This window comes from Phaseolus vulgaris, chromosome 10 (assembly GCF_000499845.2).
Source record: "Phaseolus vulgaris cultivar G19833 chromosome 10, P. vulgaris v2.0, whole genome shotgun sequence".
Lineage (NCBI taxonomy): Eukaryota > Viridiplantae > Streptophyta > Magnoliopsida > Fabales > Fabaceae > Phaseolus > Phaseolus vulgaris.
Genome location: NC_023750.2, coordinates 35,331,780 through 35,350,773, shown reverse-complemented (window position 1 = coordinate 35,350,773; position 18,994 = coordinate 35,331,780). Strand labels below are relative to the sequence as shown.

The window sequence follows — 18,994 nt, the reverse complement described above, 5'->3', positions numbered from 1 at the left end:
ATCCGTTCTTGCTCTCGTTTATGCTCCTTGTTGGCCTCCTAGAGGGCCCTAATGGCATCCATGAGTTGCTGTAAGACGGGGGCATCACTTCCTTTAGATCCCTGCGGGTCGTGCCTTGTGTTTCTCATCCCGTCAGAAGGCTCATTCACAAATGCGGATGGGATCAAGTATTATCGGCCCCACGGTGGGTGCCAAATGTTCTGGTCGGTTGACCTTCGGTTAGACTGAATGGAGAGCTTCGCTTCTAGTCTGTCACCTCTTGGTGCACTGGAACAACACTCTGCTGAGACAAAGGGGCTCTACCTATTGATCACACTCCGACGACCTATTGATCACAAAATAATAAACAGTTTCAATCTCAAGTATTTAGAAACCGTGTACCTTTTTCGGGGTTCTCAAGCACCTTTCATAGTTATCCCTTCAACAACTTTCACTCACGAGAATATAATCTCAATTGAAAGGATATATAACAGAAAAATATTTTGTCTACGGGTACCTTTACTCACTCACGGTGCTAATAACAAAAAAGAATCTCGTACACATTTATTCACAGGTGTTTGCTACTTAATTAACAACTTTATTAACACATATATTTAATTATAAGCTTATATATTCATTAATATATATGGCTAACAACTTGATATTCTTATATATATTCATTAGGATAATATATGACCAAACTTAGTATTTTCTGTTCTTTAGTTATTTTTTACCGAGTTTACCATTAAAACTGGGTCTTTTGGATCTAAAGTCGAGTTCACCATAACCAAATGCTTGGATCGAGATTCCGAACATTCCTGCCTAGTACAAGAAATTATAAATTATAAAAGTGAAAGTAGTAGAACTAAAAGAATCAATAATAATAAAATTAAATTTAAATAAATAATAATTTAATATTTAAATAACTTGATTATTTTATAATTCTTTTTAATATTTATTATATAACAATTTTTCATAATTCTGTTATTTCTTTTCACTTTTCATTTTTTTTAATTCAAGCAATCTTACTTTTTATATGTTTTTTTCACTTTTTAAATTCAATCCTTAATTCAAATACAGCAAATAAAATTGTGTGATTATCTTGACAGTATTTCTCAATGGCCCAATTTTTAAAAATATGAAGATTTTTACAATTTAGTAAAGATAGATAGGAAGTTGATGCCAGGTGGCCTTATGATTTGATGTGAACACTACCATCATCTTCTCTCTCTTCTCACTTTTCAACATTCTCTTTCTCTCTTGCTTCGCAATTTTCCCAATCTCACGTTTAGGGTTTCTATCGCAAACCCTCCGTCCTTCCCGCCCAGGTAACATGCTTCCGCCCAACCCCAGATCTACCTCACTTCCTGCTTCCTCCGCCTACGATCCGTCTAATTCCAATTTTTTTTCTTTGATTTCATCGTTTTTTATCTGCGATTATGACTTGATTTTTCCTTGCATTGCATCGCAGGTAGGTCGCCTGCAAAGGGATTCCGAAGCTTTGACTTTGCTGGAGGAAAAAATGAGGCCTGTTTTCTGTGGAAACCTGGATTTCGACGCGCGTCAATCTGATGTGGAGAGGCTCTTTAGAAGATATGGGAAAGTCGACAGAGTCGACATGAAATCTGGTATATCATTCTTTGTTTTCGTTGATTTTTATTTTAATTTTGTTTAGTTTAGGAGTGCTCTTTCTCGACATACATTTTTTGTTGCATTGTGAATTGTGATTACTTATACGCTGGATTGTGATTTTTTATTATGGATTTGATATATCGGATGGCAAAGTTGAATTTCTTCTGTGATAGTTTAAAGCGTTTTTGGTTGTTATTGTTGTGCTGAATTTGCTGCGTGGTATTTGGATGGAACTGGAAGATTTGATGTTTCAGAGATGAGTTAGTTCTGTTGCCAGGAAGCAGGTTGACTGGCGTTACGCAGTGAATGACGGTGTTTAAGGATGTGGAAGTTGAGATGAAATTGTCCACTTGGGTTGAGTCACATGTTTGGGACAGGAAAATGTTATGTACAACCATTGAAAGCAATCATAGAACTCATTGACCCTTGTTTGATGTTGGTTCGGACACCAAGAAACAAAAGGAAGAAGATTATTCATTGTTCTGAAACTTTAAGCAAGTTAGTAGTCACTTATTTTCTTTGCACATTTGGCAGAGAGTATAAGCAGTAAAATCCTCATATTTCTGTTTACCCAAAATTTTATTCTAATGTACCGTATGAGTGTAAGGGCGGAGATGCCTTTTTGGGCCTTTAGTCTCGTAAAACTTTCTGCTTTTTGTCTTGAACGTGAATTGGAGCAAGCTTGACAACTCGGAGTCCACCATTGATTCATCCATGATTTACCTTCCAAAAACTTTCAACCGTGACTTCTATCCTCAATTGATTCTTGAAAGGGTCGAGATGATGTTCTATGACTAGTTTCTTTTGAATGGATGTACATTTTCTTTTCCGTTTTAAGAAAGAAAACTGTCATTAAGATATGAACCCCCATACTCAACCATTTCTTTGTGGCAGGATTACTTGGAAAGTTGGAATGTCCATGCTCTTCTTGGATGGATGTGCTTCTCTGCATTTCTTTTCTAGAATGTGCCCCAGCTTCTCCTTCTTGTATTTTTCCAGAAGAAATAATCTGATCCGTCCTTGCCCTGCCATTCTGCATTTCCTCAGCATTCATTGCTTTTTCATTCCTCATGACTTTTGCTCAGTGTTCAATTTCCAACATGTTTCAACATAGAAACCATGATGATTTCGCAACTGTGGCAGGTGTTGTGGTACTTCTTGACAGTTTTTATTTGTGTTTTATGTTGAATTTTTTATCTCATCTGCAAAGTTGATGCACACCTTCATTACTAAATTGTCTTCATGCCAGGAGTCTTCAAATGTTTAAATTAAGTATTTATGTGCTGTTTTGTGTTTAACATTCTTGTTTCTCAGGGTTTGCTTTCGTTTACATGGAAGATGAACGAGATGCTGAGTATGCAATCAGAAGGCTTGATAGAACAGAATTTGGTAGAAAGGCGCGCCGGATTCGTGTTGAGTGGACTAAGGTAGGTTGTAGTCGGTAGTAAATTGCATTGTGATTACTACTAAGTAATAGTTATTATATTACTTTGTGTACATGCTTCGTATCATGATACCTGGGCATAAAAGAAGGGTATGGGATTCTTCTTTGCAATTATTTTGGGAAGCAAATTGTTTGATTTTGTTCTTGATGATAGAGTGTCATTTCTCATGAAAATCAATACTAACTGTGCATAGTCTCACAAGTTGACAAATGTTTGTTTATTCAAATGAACTTTTGCTTTTGGCTGCTGCTTATTTTGTAATTCTGGTTTATTGTTCAAATTTTTAGTTTTTAACATTTTCTGTATTTTTATTATGATTTGTAGCAAGAACGTGACAGTAGAAGATCGGGTGGTGATTCCAGAAAATCTTCATCTAATTCAAAGCCATCCAAAACTTTGTTTGTTATTAATTTTGATCCAGTTCACGCTAGGACAAGGGATCTGGAGAGACATTTTGACTCTTATGGGAAAATATTAAATATAAGGATCAGGAGGAATTTTGCTTTTATTCAGTATGAATCACAGGAGGATGCTACTAGAGCTTTGGAGGCGACCAACCTGAGGTTGTAATTGCCTTCTCAATTGTTGACTAGTTATTTGTGTTTCCCCATTCCCCGAACTTTTACCCCTTTGAAATACTCTGGATTCAGTAACTTAAGTAAAGAAGGTATCGGGGAAGGGGATATATTTGCTGATTGCATATTAGTTTAAACCTCTTTTGATTGTTTAATGCTTGATTTTCAGCAAGTTTATGGACCGTGTTATCACTGTGGAGTATGCCATAAGAGATGATGATGACAGAGATAGAAGGAACGGATACAGTCCTGAAAGAAGAGGTCACGACTCTCCTGATGGTAGATATGGTCGTGGTAGATCGCCTAGATCGCCTAGTCCATATCGTAGAGGTAGGGGTAGCCCAGATTATGGTCATGGATCGAATCCATCTTCCCGACCAGAAACAAGAGGAAGCCCCAAGTATGAACGACCTGAAAGTCCGATAAATGGGAGATATGATAGGTTTGATATAAATTACTTTTTTTGTTTTCTTGAATTAGTTTTTGGTGCTATTTCATTATGTTCTGACTTTTTTACTGTTCATGCAGCCGGTCTCCACCTCCCAGAGATAGGTCACGTTCTTGAGGAAAAGCTGAACAGAACTGTGAAATTGTTGTTAGACCATTTTATTTTTTATTTTAGTCCATAGTTTGGCAGCAAAAACTCAAACTTGTTATGTTTGGTTAGAACCGTAAATTGCTAAAGACATACCAGATGTTATTATGTTGCATGTCAAGTTATGGTTTTTCTTCTGCTGAAAAATGTTCTTTTGTTTACCATATTTTAAACTGAAGGTAAGGCTACTCCTGGTTTCATTATGTTGATGAATACGTGTTTAGTGACTTGCAAGCTTCATTATTCTTGCTTATACTGTTTCAATTTTCAATGGTCTTGACTTGGGTGTTATAGTATAGTGTGGCCATTTGGCTCGTCCTTTTGTTTTTTTATTTGGTGTCAATTGTTTTGCACATCTTTTTATGCGATGTATTTGAACTTCTAAGTTTAAACTCGGATGAGTTTGGTTCTCTTAAGTTCTAACAAGTAGCACATTAAATAGTTAGGTAATAAATCTTAAAGTTTGAAATGTGATGAATCTAATCTAATGAAATTATATAATAAATGTTTCAAAAGTATTATTTTTCTAATAATATCAGTATATATAAAAAATAATCTCATAGTTAGTGTTCATAGAAATATTTTGTATCCTTAATTGTGATTGTTTTCAATAAGTTGAAAAATTCACTTACGTATTTTGGGTTGACATCTTAATATTTTTAGAATAATTGTTATTATTTGTATTTTGAGTATCATTTCTATTTTAATAAATATTAAGAAATATATATGCCAACAGTTTTTGTGTTTAAATCATTTTTGTCCTTGTAGTTTTGTGCATGTTTAATAATAATTATTATAGTATTTTATTAAACATCTGGTATTTTAATTTTTTAAATTTAAATAATTTTAATCTGCTGTTGATATATTATCAAATTGCTAATATGTGTTTGGAAAAATCAATAAATGCAATAATTTTTTACTTTAGTTAAATATTTATAAATTTGCTACTTTGTCCTTTTTATTTCTACATTACTATAAATACATATAATTAAATTAATTAAAGATTACATGAATGATAGGAATATTAACGATATAAAAGTAATTATTCATGTATGATATGAATAGTAAAGTTTAAAATCAAATTGTAATAGTTGTTATTCTCGCATTTATAGTAATTTTTTTGTTAACAAATTTATTTTTGAAAAATTAAAGAACAAATGCACAGTTGAATTTTCATTATAATTAAAATTGTATATCTGTAAAACAGTATAGGAACTAAAAGTATTTTTGATACTAAAATTATTACGAGATTAAGTGTAAAATAGAATTTTTATTTTTGAACAAAAAATTCTACAAAATTCATCACCACAACAAAACTATTCAAAGCATCAATTTGTGATTCTCGTCAACACTCAAATTTCGAACTCGAAGCATAGAAGCGTCTGTAAATGTTTTCTTCAATAATTTTGTCTGTATTTGTTTGTTGCACTGTTTCTCCGCAAATCGGGGAGAAACTGGAATAAGTTTTTAAATAATATTTTATAATTATTTTAAGAGTTAAATATTTTGTAGTAAGGTGAAATTGATTTGAATTAGGCATTTTTATTGTTAGTTTTTTTTAGGTGAAAAACAAACTTTTAATGTGAACTATGTTTAAATATTTAATTTTAGTTCATTATTTATTATAATATTGATTATGTTGTAAAAATTCGTTTATTAAGTAAAAATTATTTTAATAATGTTTTAAGAATTTACGTTTTAACTCTTAAATATTCGTTTTACTTAGATACCAAGTAAACGATGTGGTTGCCTTATAATATTTCAATTAATTTACTTCATTTTTAAAATACTTTTTTTTAAGAAAAACACTTCAAATTTTCTTCTATTTCAAATTATTGATTCCGATAAAGTAATTTAATTTTCATCCTATGCCATTTCTATTCCGTTTTATTTAAAATGTTACTATACATTTAAATTTCAAACAAAAATAATTTAGATTTTATGTGATATTTTAAATTCATTTAAAAATTAAGTTCCACTCCAAACAATAGAAAATAATTATGTATTAAGTTGTTCTGCAACAATACTGGTTTACAAATTTGAGATTGGACATTAAAATTTCATTAATTAACATTTATATTATAAGTTTTCGTTTTTCTTTTTAAAAGTGAGTTTTTTTTTTATAATTTACCACATCTTCTTAAGATGTGGCCTGTTCTTAATTCTAACTATTAATTTTTATTTTTATTTTTTATGATTTATTGTTTCATGATTGTCAATAAAACTATTGTATTTATTAATTTTTCAAAAAATTCATACTGATTAACAAAGTTATATATGATACTTATATAATAATAAAAAAATATGAATAGAAATTGGAACTAACAATCCCAGTGGCAATTTCTATGAGCTTAGCAAGCCAGGAACCTCACATGCTCTGCTTAACCAAACTTTTAAAGTGGTATTTTCGTAATTTTCTAGCAAAAACAATGTCAAATGTTTGCAAATTCAAAAACCATAACAATGAACAGAAGACTTCCTCATGATTCGTTTACTTCGCACGTGGGATATTCATCCTAATCTCTTTGAAAAGTAGCATCTGTCCCCACATCACACGTGGCAATGACTACACGTCATCACATTGCAACTTATAAATGAGTCTTTTATCTAATTTTATAATTTTGATTGATGGTATGAAAATAAATATGAAAATGTTTATATTTGATGATAATTAAACAATACTAATTTCAGGTGCTAAATTAGTTTAAATGGTAAATTAAATATGTAAATCAAAATGTTCAATTTGTTGGTAAAATTTTTAAAAGTGATATTTTTTTTTAACTTTATGATTTTGATTGATTACATGAAAATAAATATGAAAGTGTTTATATTTGCTGATAATCATATGAGGTTAACTTTACGTAATTAGCTAAATAGGCTCAAATGGTAGATTAGATATTAAAATCAAAATGTCCAACTTGATGGTGAAACCCTCAAAAAGGGTCTTTTCCCCAACTTTATGATTTTGATTGATTACATTAAAGTAAATATGAAAGTGTTTATATTTATTGATAATCATATGAGACTAACTTCATGTAATTAGCTAAATCAACTCAAATGGTGGATGAGATATGCAAACCAAAATGTTCAACTAGAAAGGAGTATTTTCCAACTTTATGATTTTGATTGATTACATGGAAATAAATATGAAAGTGTTTATATTTAGTGATAATTATATGAGGCCAAGTTCAGGTAATTAGCTAAATAAGCTCAAGTGGTGGATCAGATATGCAAACCAAAATGTCCAACTTGTCGGTGAAACCCTCAAAAGGGATCTTTTGCCCAACTTTATTATTTTGATTCATTACATGAAAATAAATATGAAAGTGTTTATATTTGTTGATAATCATATGAGGCTAACTTCATTTAATTAGCTAAATCAACACAAATGGTGGATCAAATATGCAAACCAAAATGTCCAACTTGTTGGTGAAACCAGGATCTTTTTTCAACCTTTATAATTTTCATTGATTACATGAAAATAAATATGAAAGTGTTTATATTTGATGATAATCATATGAGGCTAATTTCAGATAATTAGCTAAATAAACTCAAATGATGGATCAAATATTGAAACCAAAATATCCAATTTGTTTGTGAAATCCTCAAAAAGGGTCTTTTCCCCAACTTTATGACTTTGATTGATTACATGAAAATAAATATGACAGTGTTTATATTTGTTGCTAATTATATGAGGTTAACTTCATTTAATTAGCTATATTAGCTCAAATGTGGATCAAATATGCAAAGGTGAAACCCTAAAAAAGGGTCTTTTCCCAAACTTTAATATTTTGATTGATTATATGGAAATAAATATGAAAGTGTTTATATTTGATGATAATTGTATGAGGTCAAGTTCAGGTAATTAGCTAAATCAGCTCAAATGGTGGATCAGATATGCAAACCAAAATGTCCAACTTGTCGGTGAAACCCTCAAAATGGATCTTTTCCCCAACTTTATTATTTTGATACATTACATTGAAATAAATATGAAACTGTTATATTTATATTTGTTGATAATCATATGAGGCTAACTTTAGGTAATTAGCTAAATCAGCTCAAATGGTGGATTAGATATGTATACAAAAATGTCCAACTTGTTGGTAAAACTCTAAAAGAAGGGTTTATTTTCCAACTTTTTGATTTTGATTGATTACATGGAAATAAACATGAGTTTATATTTGTTGATAATTATAAGAGTCTAATTTCATGTAATTAGCTAAATCATCTCAAATGGTGGTGTTATATTCTAAAGTTTTGGGATTTGATTAATATTATTATTGGGTTGTTAAGATTTAATTAGTTAGGATTTTATCATTTATTTAATTAGTTAGGATTTTATTAGGATTTTATCATTTATTTAATTAGTTGGGATTTTATTAGGATTTTATCATTTATTTAATTAGTTAAGATTTTATGATATTTAGTACTCTATAAATAGAGTATTGAACTATTATTTGAGATATGAATAATATATGCAGTTTGTTTCCTTTTCTCAATTCTCTATCATTGTTCTTGTTCTTGGTATAATCGGAAGCCACCTAAAGGTTCCCTTTGTCCAAAGTCTAATCGTTCTTCGAAATCTCTTCCGAGAGGACCTAGACGCTTCTACACACGATTGTTCATATCAATTGGTATCAGCTAGGACCTTCCAGTACTTTCAATGGCAGATTCAACACGCTTCGCTCAAGCTGCTAAGGAGATGGAAGATCGAATCTCCCAAAGGATGGATAATAAGTTTCGAGAACTCGCGAATACGTTGAAGGAAACCTTGACTCTTTCTATGAAAGACACCATGCAGGAATTACTTACTCAATCTCAAGAAGAAGGGCCCCATGGCCTCTCCAATGACAACATGGGGTTTGGTGCAATTGGCGATGATCCCATGGTTGAGTTGTTGCGTATACGACAAAAGACTTCAGTTGATGCCTATCATGAAGAGTTCAATTCAATCATTACAAGATTGAAGTTATCTGATGATCATATTCTAAGGTGTTTCCTTGGTGGATTAAAGAAAGAAATCCAGATGATGGTAAGCATGTTCCGACCTCAGTCTCTACAACATGCGTTTACCTTGGCCAGGACGTATGAAGGAAATAATTCAAGCAATTTGATGGCCAAATTCCACAGGGGAGTCTTGGATCCAACACCAGTCCCTATATCGTCGTCTGCTTCAATCAATGTGGAGATGGAGGAAGATGACTCATATGATAGTCCTCCCAGGGATGTGACTGAATTATTGCAAAGGAAGGAGCCACAAATCTCAGTCAACGCATTAACCATAGTGGTTGGGTTCAGAACTATGAGAATAGTTGGATATCATAAAAAACGACCTTTACATATTCTCATTGATAGTGGCAACACTCATAATTTCTTAGATACCCAAATGGAAAAAAATATGGGTGCATAATTGATACGATTGCCCAAACCTTAAAACAATTAAGAGGGTTTTTGGGCTTAGTTGGATATTATAGAAGATTTGTCCGTGGGTATGACGTCATTGCTACACCTGATAATTTCATTTGAAAGACGGAGTACACATTGTTCCATTCTTGAGGGCAAGAATGTTGTTGAGGGGAGGGCATTGTTATATTCTAAAGTTTTGGGATTTGATTAATATTATTATTGGGTTGTTAAGATTTAATTAGTTAGGATTTTATCATTTATTTAATTAGTTCACGATAGTGTGTAGAAGCGTCTAAATCCTAATAAAATCCTAACTAATTAAATAAATGATAAAATCCTAACTAATTAAATCTTAACAACCCAATAATAATATTAATCAAATCCCAAAACTTTAAAATATAACAATGCCCTCCCCTCAACAACATTCTTGCCTTCAAGAATGGAACAATGGGTACTCCGTCTTCAAATGAAATTATCCTTCTTAAGCATATCAGGTGTAGCAATGACGTCATACCCACGGACAAATCTTCTACAATATCCAACTAAGCCCAAAAACCCTCTTAATTGTTTTAAGGTTTGTGGTAGAGCTCAGCTTACCATGACATTCAAATGGGCAATCGTATCAATTATGCACCCATATTTTTTTTTCCATTTGGGTATCTAAGAAATTATGAGTGTTGCCACTATCAATGAGAATATGTAAAGGTCGTTTTTTTATGATATCCAACTATCTGAGATTTGTGGCTCCTTCCTTTGCAATAATTCAGTCACATCACTAGGAGGACTATCATATGAGTCATCTTCCTCCATCTCCACATTGATTGAAGCAGACGACGATATAGGGACTGGTGTTGGATCCAAGACTCCCCTGTGGAATTTGGCCATCAAATTGCTTGAATTATTTCCTTCATACGTCCTGGCCAAGGTAAACGCATGTTGTAGAGACTGAGGTCGGAACATGCTTACCATCATCTGGATTTCTTTCTTTAATCCACCAAGGAAACACCTTAGAATATGATCATCAGATAACTTCAATATTGTAATGATTGAATTGAACTCTTCATGATAGGCATCAACTGAAGTCTTTTGTCGTATACGCAACAACTCAACCATGGGATCATCGCCAATTGCACCAAACCCCATGTTGTCATTGGAGAGGCCATGGGGCCCTTCTTCTTGAGATTGAGTAAGTAATTCCTGCATGGTGTCTTTCATAGAAAGAGTCAAGGTTTCCTTCAACGTATTCGCGAGTTCTCGAAACTTATTATCCATCCTTTGGGAGATTCGATCTTCCATCTCCTTAGCAGCTTGAGCGAAGCGTGTTGAATCTGCCATTGAAAGTACTGGAAGGTCCTAGCTGATACCAATTGATATGAACAATCGTGTGTAGAAGCGTCTAGGTCCTCTCGGAAGAGATTTCGAAGAACGATTAGACTTTGGACAAAGGGAACCTTTAGGTGGCTTCCGATTATACCAAGAACAAGAACCATGATAGAGAATTGAGAAAAGGAAACAAACTGCATATATTATTCATATCAAATAATAGTTCAATACTCTATTTATAGAGTACTAAATATCATAAAATCCTAACTAATTAAATAAATGATAAAATCCTAATAAAATCCCAACTAATTAAATAAATGATAAAATCCTAATAAAATCCTAAATAATTAAATAAATGATAAAATCCTAACTAATTAAATCTTAACAACCCAATAATAATATTAATCAAATCCCAAAATTTTAGAATATAACAGGTGGATCATATATATGCAAACCAAAATGTCCAACTTGTTGGTCAAACCCTTAAAAGGAATTTTTCCCTAACTTTATGATTTTAATTGATTACATGAAAATAAATATGAAAGTGTTTATATTTGTTGATATTCATAAGAGGATAACTTCAAGTAATTAGCTAAATTTAGTCAAATAGTAGATAAGATATGCAAACCAAAATGTTCAGCTTGTTGGTGAAATTCTCAGAAAAAGTTTTTTTCTCTAATTTTATGATATTTATTGATTATATGAAAATAAATATGAAAAAGTTTATACTTACGGATAATTACGAGACTAAGTTCAATTAATTAACTAAATCAACTCAAATATGTATTAGATATTCTAACAAAAGTTTGAACTTCTTAATAAAACTCTTAAAAAAAATATTTTCTTCAACTTTATAATTTTAATTGATTACATAGAAATAAATATATATGAAATTACTAACAACTCGTGCAATTTCTATGAGCTTAGCAAGCCAACAACCTCACATGTTCTGCTTTCTGCGTCACCAAACTTTTAATCAGTGGTATTTTCGTAATTTTGAAGCAAAAACAATGTTAAATGTTTGCAAATTCAAAAACCATCACACTGAAGAGAAAACTTCCTCATGATTCGTTTACTTCACACGTGGGATTTTCATCTTAATCTCTTTGAAAAGTAGCATCTGTCCCCACATCACACGTGGCAATGTCTACACGTCATCACATTGCAACGTACAAAAGAAATCCTTAGCATTTTCAAATTTTAACAAATCCCAACGGTAACCTTGTCTGTCCAACTTGCATTCTCCACCGTCCGATGATCACACCTGCTCGACCTTTAAGCCTTGTTTTTACAATAAACATAAGCACCCGTTCTCCCTCAGCACTGACACTGGCTTCCACGTTGGTGAAAATTTGATTTTTGAATAGTGGGGGTGTGTGAACGTTGTTGTCTGTATTGTACTTGCTGTGTCGTTTTGTGAAGCTAAGCTTTTTAATAGACTTTGTAGCAGGTTTTTGATTCAAACTTGATCACCACTTTCATTTTTAGTGTGCGGTGTCTGTTCTCAATTATGACACAGGCGTTTCTGATTCTCAGAAAATGAACGGTATGGTTTTGGAGTAATCCAGCTGTGTTTTGATTGATGAGTTTGGAAGCATTGCATTTACATTTGCCAGTGTTGGTGGGTGGTTGGTGGTGCTCTCTATAGCAATTTCGGAAGCACACTATAGTCTGATAGAGAGTGTCAAGTTTGAAGATTAAGCTATACAAAGGCTTAGCTTGTTGCCTTAGTTACTCATTCTTAAAGGTTGGTCCTTCATGTGCGTGTTTTTTTGTTGTTGCTTCTTTGCTTTGTTCTCTTCTATACATAAGAAGAATTCCGTTTTTTTTCTTCCTTTTTTTGTAGTGGAACTTAATATTTTCTCTCATGTCTTTTGGGTTGCAGAAACAGTCGAGAACAGCAGTGATAGCTTCTGACAGGATCAATTCAGTGAAGATTTAGCAAGTCAAGTTGGTTTGAGGTATATTACTATTTGAATTTATGATTTTGAATTTTCATCAATGTTAGTAGTAGCAATGATAACAATAAATAAAAATAGTAACGGGCTATTTATTGGAGATAATTGGGTTGTATGATACAACTTTTGTTTTGTGTCTTTCCTTCGAAGTAAAGCCTTTCCCTTTCTCAAACCGGTAGCCTTTATGAGGAGAAGGAAGGAAAAACCCTGCCAAGAATTCCACTTTTTAGGAGCCTCTCTTTTAGAAACAGGAATCTTTCATTTGGGTTGGAATCAACATGACAAACAAAACTTGCTAATTTTACCTTTGATACTCTCTCCAACCAAACTTCATTTTCATGGTTAGAAAGTAAAGTTGGAGGAGGTTGTCAATGACCAAAGTACCCCCTGAGAGGGCCTTTTATTACATTTATACCATGTTGGGGTGGGTCTTTTTGGCCTAATGTATTTGATTTGTATGATATTATCCACCGACGGCTTCTTAATTGGACTTAATAGTTAGCCGTTACACGCCAATTCCCTCACTTTCATCAACACCCTTTATCATCAACTATGGTTTAGATTGTCTTCTTAATCACATCTGAATTTAATACATGGTTTGGAATTTCTAAAGGGCATTAAATGATTACTTGCTCCAAAGTAAGGGAAAGAAAGCCTCGTGGGGCATCTTTAGGTACTTCAGTTTTGATGATGGTTTAGCCATGCTTTCAAACAAGATTTGTGTGTGATCATAAGATTCTCGAGTTATTGATGTTGGTCTGGTCCTTTTTCTTTCTTTTTATTGTCTGAGAATTTTCTATTGTAGTCTTAATTTATAATTTACTGATTTTATGATTGCAACTGCTCCACAACTTTTTAATTATCTATGCTGATAGTATCATTGCCTTTCTGCAAATTGGCATCTCCATCATCTCTCTGAGCTTGGTTTTCTTCTATTCTACAGCTTTGGTGACACCAATTCAATTTTACTTCACCACCACTTTGTCCAAATTTGAAATCATGGTGGAAGCCAGTAAAGATGCAGTAGCAGTTGATGCTTGTTCAAGAGAAGACTGGTTGTTGCATGCACAGGAACTTGTTCCTGTGGCTCTTGCTAAGGCAAGAGAGGTTAAGGTGTTCCCTGGTAGGTGGAAGATGATCATTTCAAAATTGGAGCAGATTCCTTCCTGTTTATCGGATTTGTCTAGCCACCCTTGTTTCTCCAAGAATGCTCTTTGCAAGGAGCAATTGCAGGCTGTGTCAAAGACACTTGAAGAAGCCACAGAATTGGCTGAGTTGTGTGTGAAGGAGAAGTATGAGGGTAAGCTTCGGATGCAGAGTGATCTTGATGCATTAACTGGGAAACTGGATTTGAATTTGAAGGATTGTGGTCTCTTAATCAAGACCGGTGTGCTCGGTGAAGCTACTTTGCCATTGACCGTGTTAGGTTTTATGGCAGAATCAGATATTGCAAAACACAACAATATAAGAGAACTACTAGCGCGGCTTCAGATTGGTCACATGGAAGCAAAGCACAAAGCCTTAGACAGACTCTATGATGTTATGAAAGAGGATGAGAAGAATGTTTTGGCTGTTCTTGGCAGGAGGAATGTTGCTGCTTTGGTTCAATTGCTCACAGAAACCTCTCCAAGGATAAGAGAGAAGACAGTTACTGTTATATGCTCTCTTGTGGAATCGGGGAGCTGTGAGAAGTGGCTAGTTTCTGAAGGAGTTCTGCCACCTCTTATTAGACTTGTTGAATCTGGTAGTGCTGCCAGTAAAGAGAAGGCTATAGTATCTCTTCAGAGATTGTCAATGTCAGCAGAAACAACTCGTGCAATTGTGGGACATGGTGGTGTTCGGCCATTGATTGAGCTTTGTCAAAGTGGCGATTCTGTGTCACAGGCTGCTGCTGCCTGTACTTTGACAAATATATCAGCTGTTCCTGAGGTGAGACAGGCTTTGGCTGAAGAGGGTATTGTAAGCGTTATGATCAATCTTCTTAATTGTGGACTTTTGTTAGGTTCAAAAGAGTATGCAGCTGAGTGCTTGCAGAATCTGACTTCAAGCAACGAGCATTTGAGAAAGTCTGTTATATCAGAAGGTGGTGTTAGAAGTCTTCTGACCTATCTTGATGGTCCACTTCCCCAAGAATCTGCAGTTGGAGCATTGAGGAATCTGGTTGGATCAGTTTCTGAGGAAACTTTGGTTTCTCTTGGTTTGCTTCCCCGTTTGGTTCATGTTCTCAAGTCTGGATCTTTGGGTGCTCAACAAGCTGCCACTTGTGTGATTTGCCGAGTTTGCAGCTCAATGGAGATGAAGAAAATGGTGGGTGAAGCTGGCTGCATCCCTCTTCTTATAAAGATGCTTGAGGCTAAAGCAAATAGTGCTAGAGAGGTTGCTGCTCAAGCAATTTCAAGCCTAATGGTTCTGTCCCAGAATCGGAGAGAGGTTAAGAAAGATGATAAAAGTGTGCCAAATCTTGTCCAGTTGCTTGATCCAAGTCCTCAGAACAGTGCCAAAAAGTATGCAGTTTCATGCCTTGGATCACTTTCCCCATGTAAGAAGTGTAAGAAACTAATGATTTCGTATGGAGCAATCGGGTATCTGAAGAAGCTTATAGAGATGGAGATTCCAGGAGCTAAAAAGCTACTTGAGAGGTTGGAAAGAGGGAAATTGAGAAGCTTGTTCAGCAGAAAGTAGAGAGGAACCATTGAAAGTTGCAAACAACATGAACCTTTTTCTTTGTTACTTTTGTTCTTGCCAATGTTGTTTCATTGTCTATATGAAACAAGTAGCTTAGAGTGTAAACTGTGGAATGAGAAGTTTGGTAATCTCTGTGCAATCAATGTTTAGATGATATAATCTTTTATCTTTCTGCATCATCATTTCTTTTATTTTTAGAAACTTCTTAATTTTTTTAATTTTAACATATATCATAACAAAAAGATAATAATTTCAATTTTGAAAATCTTCTTTCAGTTGATGCTACATTCACAAAATCATTTAACAATATTTTATGACCAATTGTCATATTTTGTTAACAATTTACAGTTTTGACAAACTCATGAATTTTAATGGCGGAAACTAAGTTAGCAAATAAAGTCAATTCGGAGAAAAAAAATCTTCTAGATTAAATATAAATTACAATAAGAAAAAAAAAGATAAAGTAATCAACATGAACACAACTTTGTCTCCAATTATCATATTTCTTTTTGTAAACAATCAAATAAAGTTGCATTTAATCATTCATTTATTTCTATAAGAAATATTAATAACAACATCCCTTAAACTGTCTTCCACACCTACAAATAGACTCTAGAAGAAACTATAATCACTCATCAACATTGAGAAACAGCCATAACATTTAATTTCATCCAAAGAAAAAAAATGTTAACATATTAAACCATGATTTGACTACTTTTCTTAATTAATTGAATTTTTTTAAGAGAGAAAAAAAATTAAAGTTTTAGGAGAAAGAAAAAGTTTTTCTTGTGTGTTTCAGTGATTAAACTGAAAATTTATATAAAGGTGAGGGGAAATAAAAAAAAGTTATATTTATATTTGATGAATGATCTTACAAAATCCTATAAAAGAAAACCTTATTTGCACTCTAGTGGATAAAAATTGTTAAGATTTTCTTTGGATTTTTAGTTTTGTTCCAAATTTATTCCATGCCTCTTATTCATACAACCTTATTTTTTATTATTTTTTATTATGAACCTAGAAATGATGGAGATTATTCAATGTTTAGGAGAAAATTGAACATCCATTAATTAAAACTTTGAATTTGAGGTTAAAATTTGGGAATGAAATCATTATTTTGCAGAAAATAAGCAGATATATATACTGTCTTAACATTTAGCTTATGAAAATGCTAAATTTTCGTGGTTGAAAAGAAAAAGCATGCTTGCACCAAAATAAATAAATAAAAACTTATGAGTGCAATATGTTTCACAAATGCATTGAATAGTGTCCAACCCCACATCTCTCTGACTTTGGTAAAAATGGATTAGAAAAAAAGGAAGGAGAAGAAAAATGTAAAAAATAAATGAAAATTACGGCAACTTAATTTCAAATAAAAATAAATATAAAAAATGAAAATGGAGATTTTTGATTTAAAAAATAAAATATTATTATTATTTTTATAAAAATAATTATATATATATATATATAAATTATAATCCATTAGAGGTTTATATTTTCAAATATAATATTTTTATTTTTTTTGTAAAGTAATTAAATTTAATTAAGTTCTAATTACTTCGTAATTTAAAATGATTTTAATTAATTTTTTATTAAATTTTTTTATTGATAACTGTTATTTCTATTTTATTTTCTTGATTTCCAAATTTATTAAATAACTCTATCTCCAATATCTTCTAGTTTGTGATGAACTCGCCATCTAAGAAGAAGGATTGATTAGAAAATAAGAAGACAAAAAAAGAGGAAAACAAGTTGACCGATAGAAATAATTATTATTATCTAATTTTTTTAACACTTTATGAGATACTTAAAATTTAATTTAGGTTAAAAATTAATTATATTAATAATATAATTGATTGTATATATTTTTTAAACCCAACTTCTCTATTTTTAATAACATAAGTTAACAATATACTCTATTATGCTATTAAAAATAAATGTTTAAATATAGTTATGGTGCAAGGTTAAGTTTTTGGTAACTTTTTTACACTTTTCTTCTACTTTTTTTTTCAAAATTCATTTTATATTCCATTCACTTTTATTTCCTTTTTATCCTATCATTTCACCTTTTCACTTTTTTTCCCTCACCGTCTTTCACATGTAACAAATTATATTTGAGAGTTTTAACCTGTTATACGAAAATTAAGAGTAACTTGTTATATTCTGTTAAATTAACTTGTTATAAAATTTATTTAAAATATATTCAAAGATATCATCATATTATAAAAAATCAAGAATTTTTTTAAAGAAAAATTGACTTTCTAGCAAAATAAATTAAAAACGTAAAACGTAAAATGATGTCTCATCCACTAGAAGAAAAAATGGTTTTAATGACGGTTTATTTTTACATTATTCAGGATTAAAATCTCTATTAAGTCATTTATTCAGGATTAGAGTTTCCTCCGCTAAATCATCCATGGGGAACGTGTTTCTTGTTTTTTTTTAAACCTCAGGAAAAGCCTTTCAGAACCCCTATTAAATACCATGAGTTTAAGAACCTCCGTAAAATACCATATGTTTCAAAACCTCCGTAAAATACCATGAGTTTCAAAACCTTCGTAAAATATTATGAGTTTCAAAACCTCCGTAAAATACTACGAGCTTCAAAACCTCCGTTAAATACCATGAGTTTAAAAACCTCTATAAAATACCATGAGTTTAAGAACCTCAGTAAAATACCATGAGTTTCAAAATTTTCGTAAAATGACTTGTCGTTTGAAATAACCTTCAATCCCATTTTCCACCATCTCTAACGATCCTTCTGACTTCTCTCTCTTCGACTGTAGACACACTGCTCAATAACCGCCGACGACAGTTCTAACAAGAAACCACAATTTAACCACACTTATGTCTATTATATATAAGGAAAAGAAACACTAAATAAAGCACTATCTTCTTCTTAGTCCAATATTACTTCTTCCTTCACCTTACTACCCCAACTTGGGTACAAGCCACTGTTACCTAGCTCAACAACAACTGGTGTTTATCACTGTTTTATATATCCTAAATAATTGTATTATCTATCATATGTGGGCTTAAAAGCCAAGTGTGTTCTTGGCTAAAGATTGCAAGAACATATTGCGAGGAGAAATTAACTTTATCACTTCTCACTTTCACAGTCAATTAATTATTAGATGCATTCTAAAATAAAGATCTTAATTTAAAATATTTCAAAATTATGAGAATTAAATATTAACAATTATAACTAAAACTAAAATTGCACATAAAATATATGTGTTGAAGATGGATGAAACCTCTTCTCTACCTAGTTTTAGTGTGTGTTTGATGTAGAAAATAGCTAGATTGTCTTGAAGTTTGTAATAGGTTTAGATGATCTTGTATGTTGGCTTGTGTATGTGTAAGGTTGCCTTTTGCTACATGATCTATCCTAGATGC

The 18,994-nt window shown here is 32.2% G+C and overlaps 2 protein-coding genes across 8 annotated transcripts; both read left to right on the top strand.

Moving 5' to 3' along the window:
* The first annotated feature begins 1,167 nt into the window (after positions 1 to 1,167).
* Positions 1,168 to 4,453, top strand: LOC137818379 (serine/arginine-rich splicing factor RS41-like). Of its 4 annotated transcripts, none has more exons than XR_011082070.1 (7): positions 1,168 to 1,307; positions 1,451 to 1,607; positions 2,926 to 3,038; positions 3,381 to 3,619; positions 3,801 to 4,073; positions 4,160 to 4,258; positions 4,289 to 4,453. XR_011082070.1 is itself a non-coding variant. In XM_068621772.1 (7 exons), exons 3-7 carry the CDS (start codon positions 2,682 to 2,684, stop codon positions 4,194 to 4,196), a joined length of 735 nt encoding a protein of 244 aa, XP_068477873.1. In that variant the 5' UTR covers positions 1,184 to 1,307; positions 1,451 to 1,607; positions 2,506 to 2,681; the 3' UTR covers positions 4,197 to 4,453. The 4 variants fall into 4 exon arrangements, 3 of the variants coding, with proteins under 3 accessions (XP_068477872.1, XP_068477873.1, XP_068477874.1); XM_068621772.1 differs by adding an exon at positions 2,506 to 2,754 and having other exon boundaries at positions 1,184 to 1,307; positions 4,160 to 4,453; XM_068621773.1 differs by adding an exon at positions 2,506 to 2,762 and having other exon boundaries at positions 1,184 to 1,307; positions 4,160 to 4,453.
* Positions 4,454 to 11,998: 7,545 nt separating this feature from the next.
* LOC137819037 (U-box domain-containing protein 8-like) lies at positions 11,999 to 15,764 on the top strand. Of its 4 annotated transcripts, XM_068622750.1 has the most exons (4): positions 12,278 to 12,405; positions 12,492 to 12,702; positions 12,841 to 12,916; positions 13,857 to 15,764. In XM_068622750.1, exon 4 carries the CDS (start codon positions 13,913 to 13,915, stop codon positions 15,593 to 15,595), a length of 1,683 nt encoding a protein of 560 aa, XP_068478851.1. In that variant the 5' UTR covers positions 12,278 to 12,405; positions 12,492 to 12,702; positions 12,841 to 12,916; positions 13,857 to 13,912; the 3' UTR covers positions 15,596 to 15,764. The 4 variants fall into 4 exon arrangements, with proteins under 4 accessions (XP_068478850.1, XP_068478851.1, XP_068478849.1 ...); XM_068622749.1 differs by having other exon boundaries at positions 11,999 to 12,702; XM_068622748.1 differs by lacking the exons at positions 12,278 to 12,405; positions 12,492 to 12,702; positions 12,841 to 12,916 and adding an exon at positions 13,386 to 13,586.
* Positions 15,765 to 18,994: the final 3,230 nt, after the last annotated feature.

Excerpts from the sequence above, each read along its gene's own strand:
- LOC137819037 (XM_068622748.1), top strand. The coding sequence starts at position 13,535 with ATGATTACTTGCTCCAAAGTAAGGGAAAGAAAGCCTCGTGGGGCATCT. Across the intron at positions 13,587-13,856 it reads GCCTCGTGGGGCATCTTTAG|CTTTGGTGACACCAATTCAA; the intron begins GTACTTCAGTTT and ends TCTATTCTACAG.
- LOC137818379 (XM_068621771.1), top strand. The coding sequence starts at position 1,502 with ATGAGGCCTGTTTTCTGTGGAAACCTGGATTTCGACGCGCGTCAATCT. Across the intron at positions 3,039-3,380 it reads TTCGTGTTGAGTGGACTAAG|CAAGAACGTGACAGTAGAAG; the intron begins GTAGGTTGTAGT and ends TATGATTTGTAG. Across the intron at positions 4,074-4,159 it reads ATAAATGGGAGATATGATAG|CCGGTCTCCACCTCCCAGAG; the intron begins GTTTGATATAAA and ends CTGTTCATGCAG.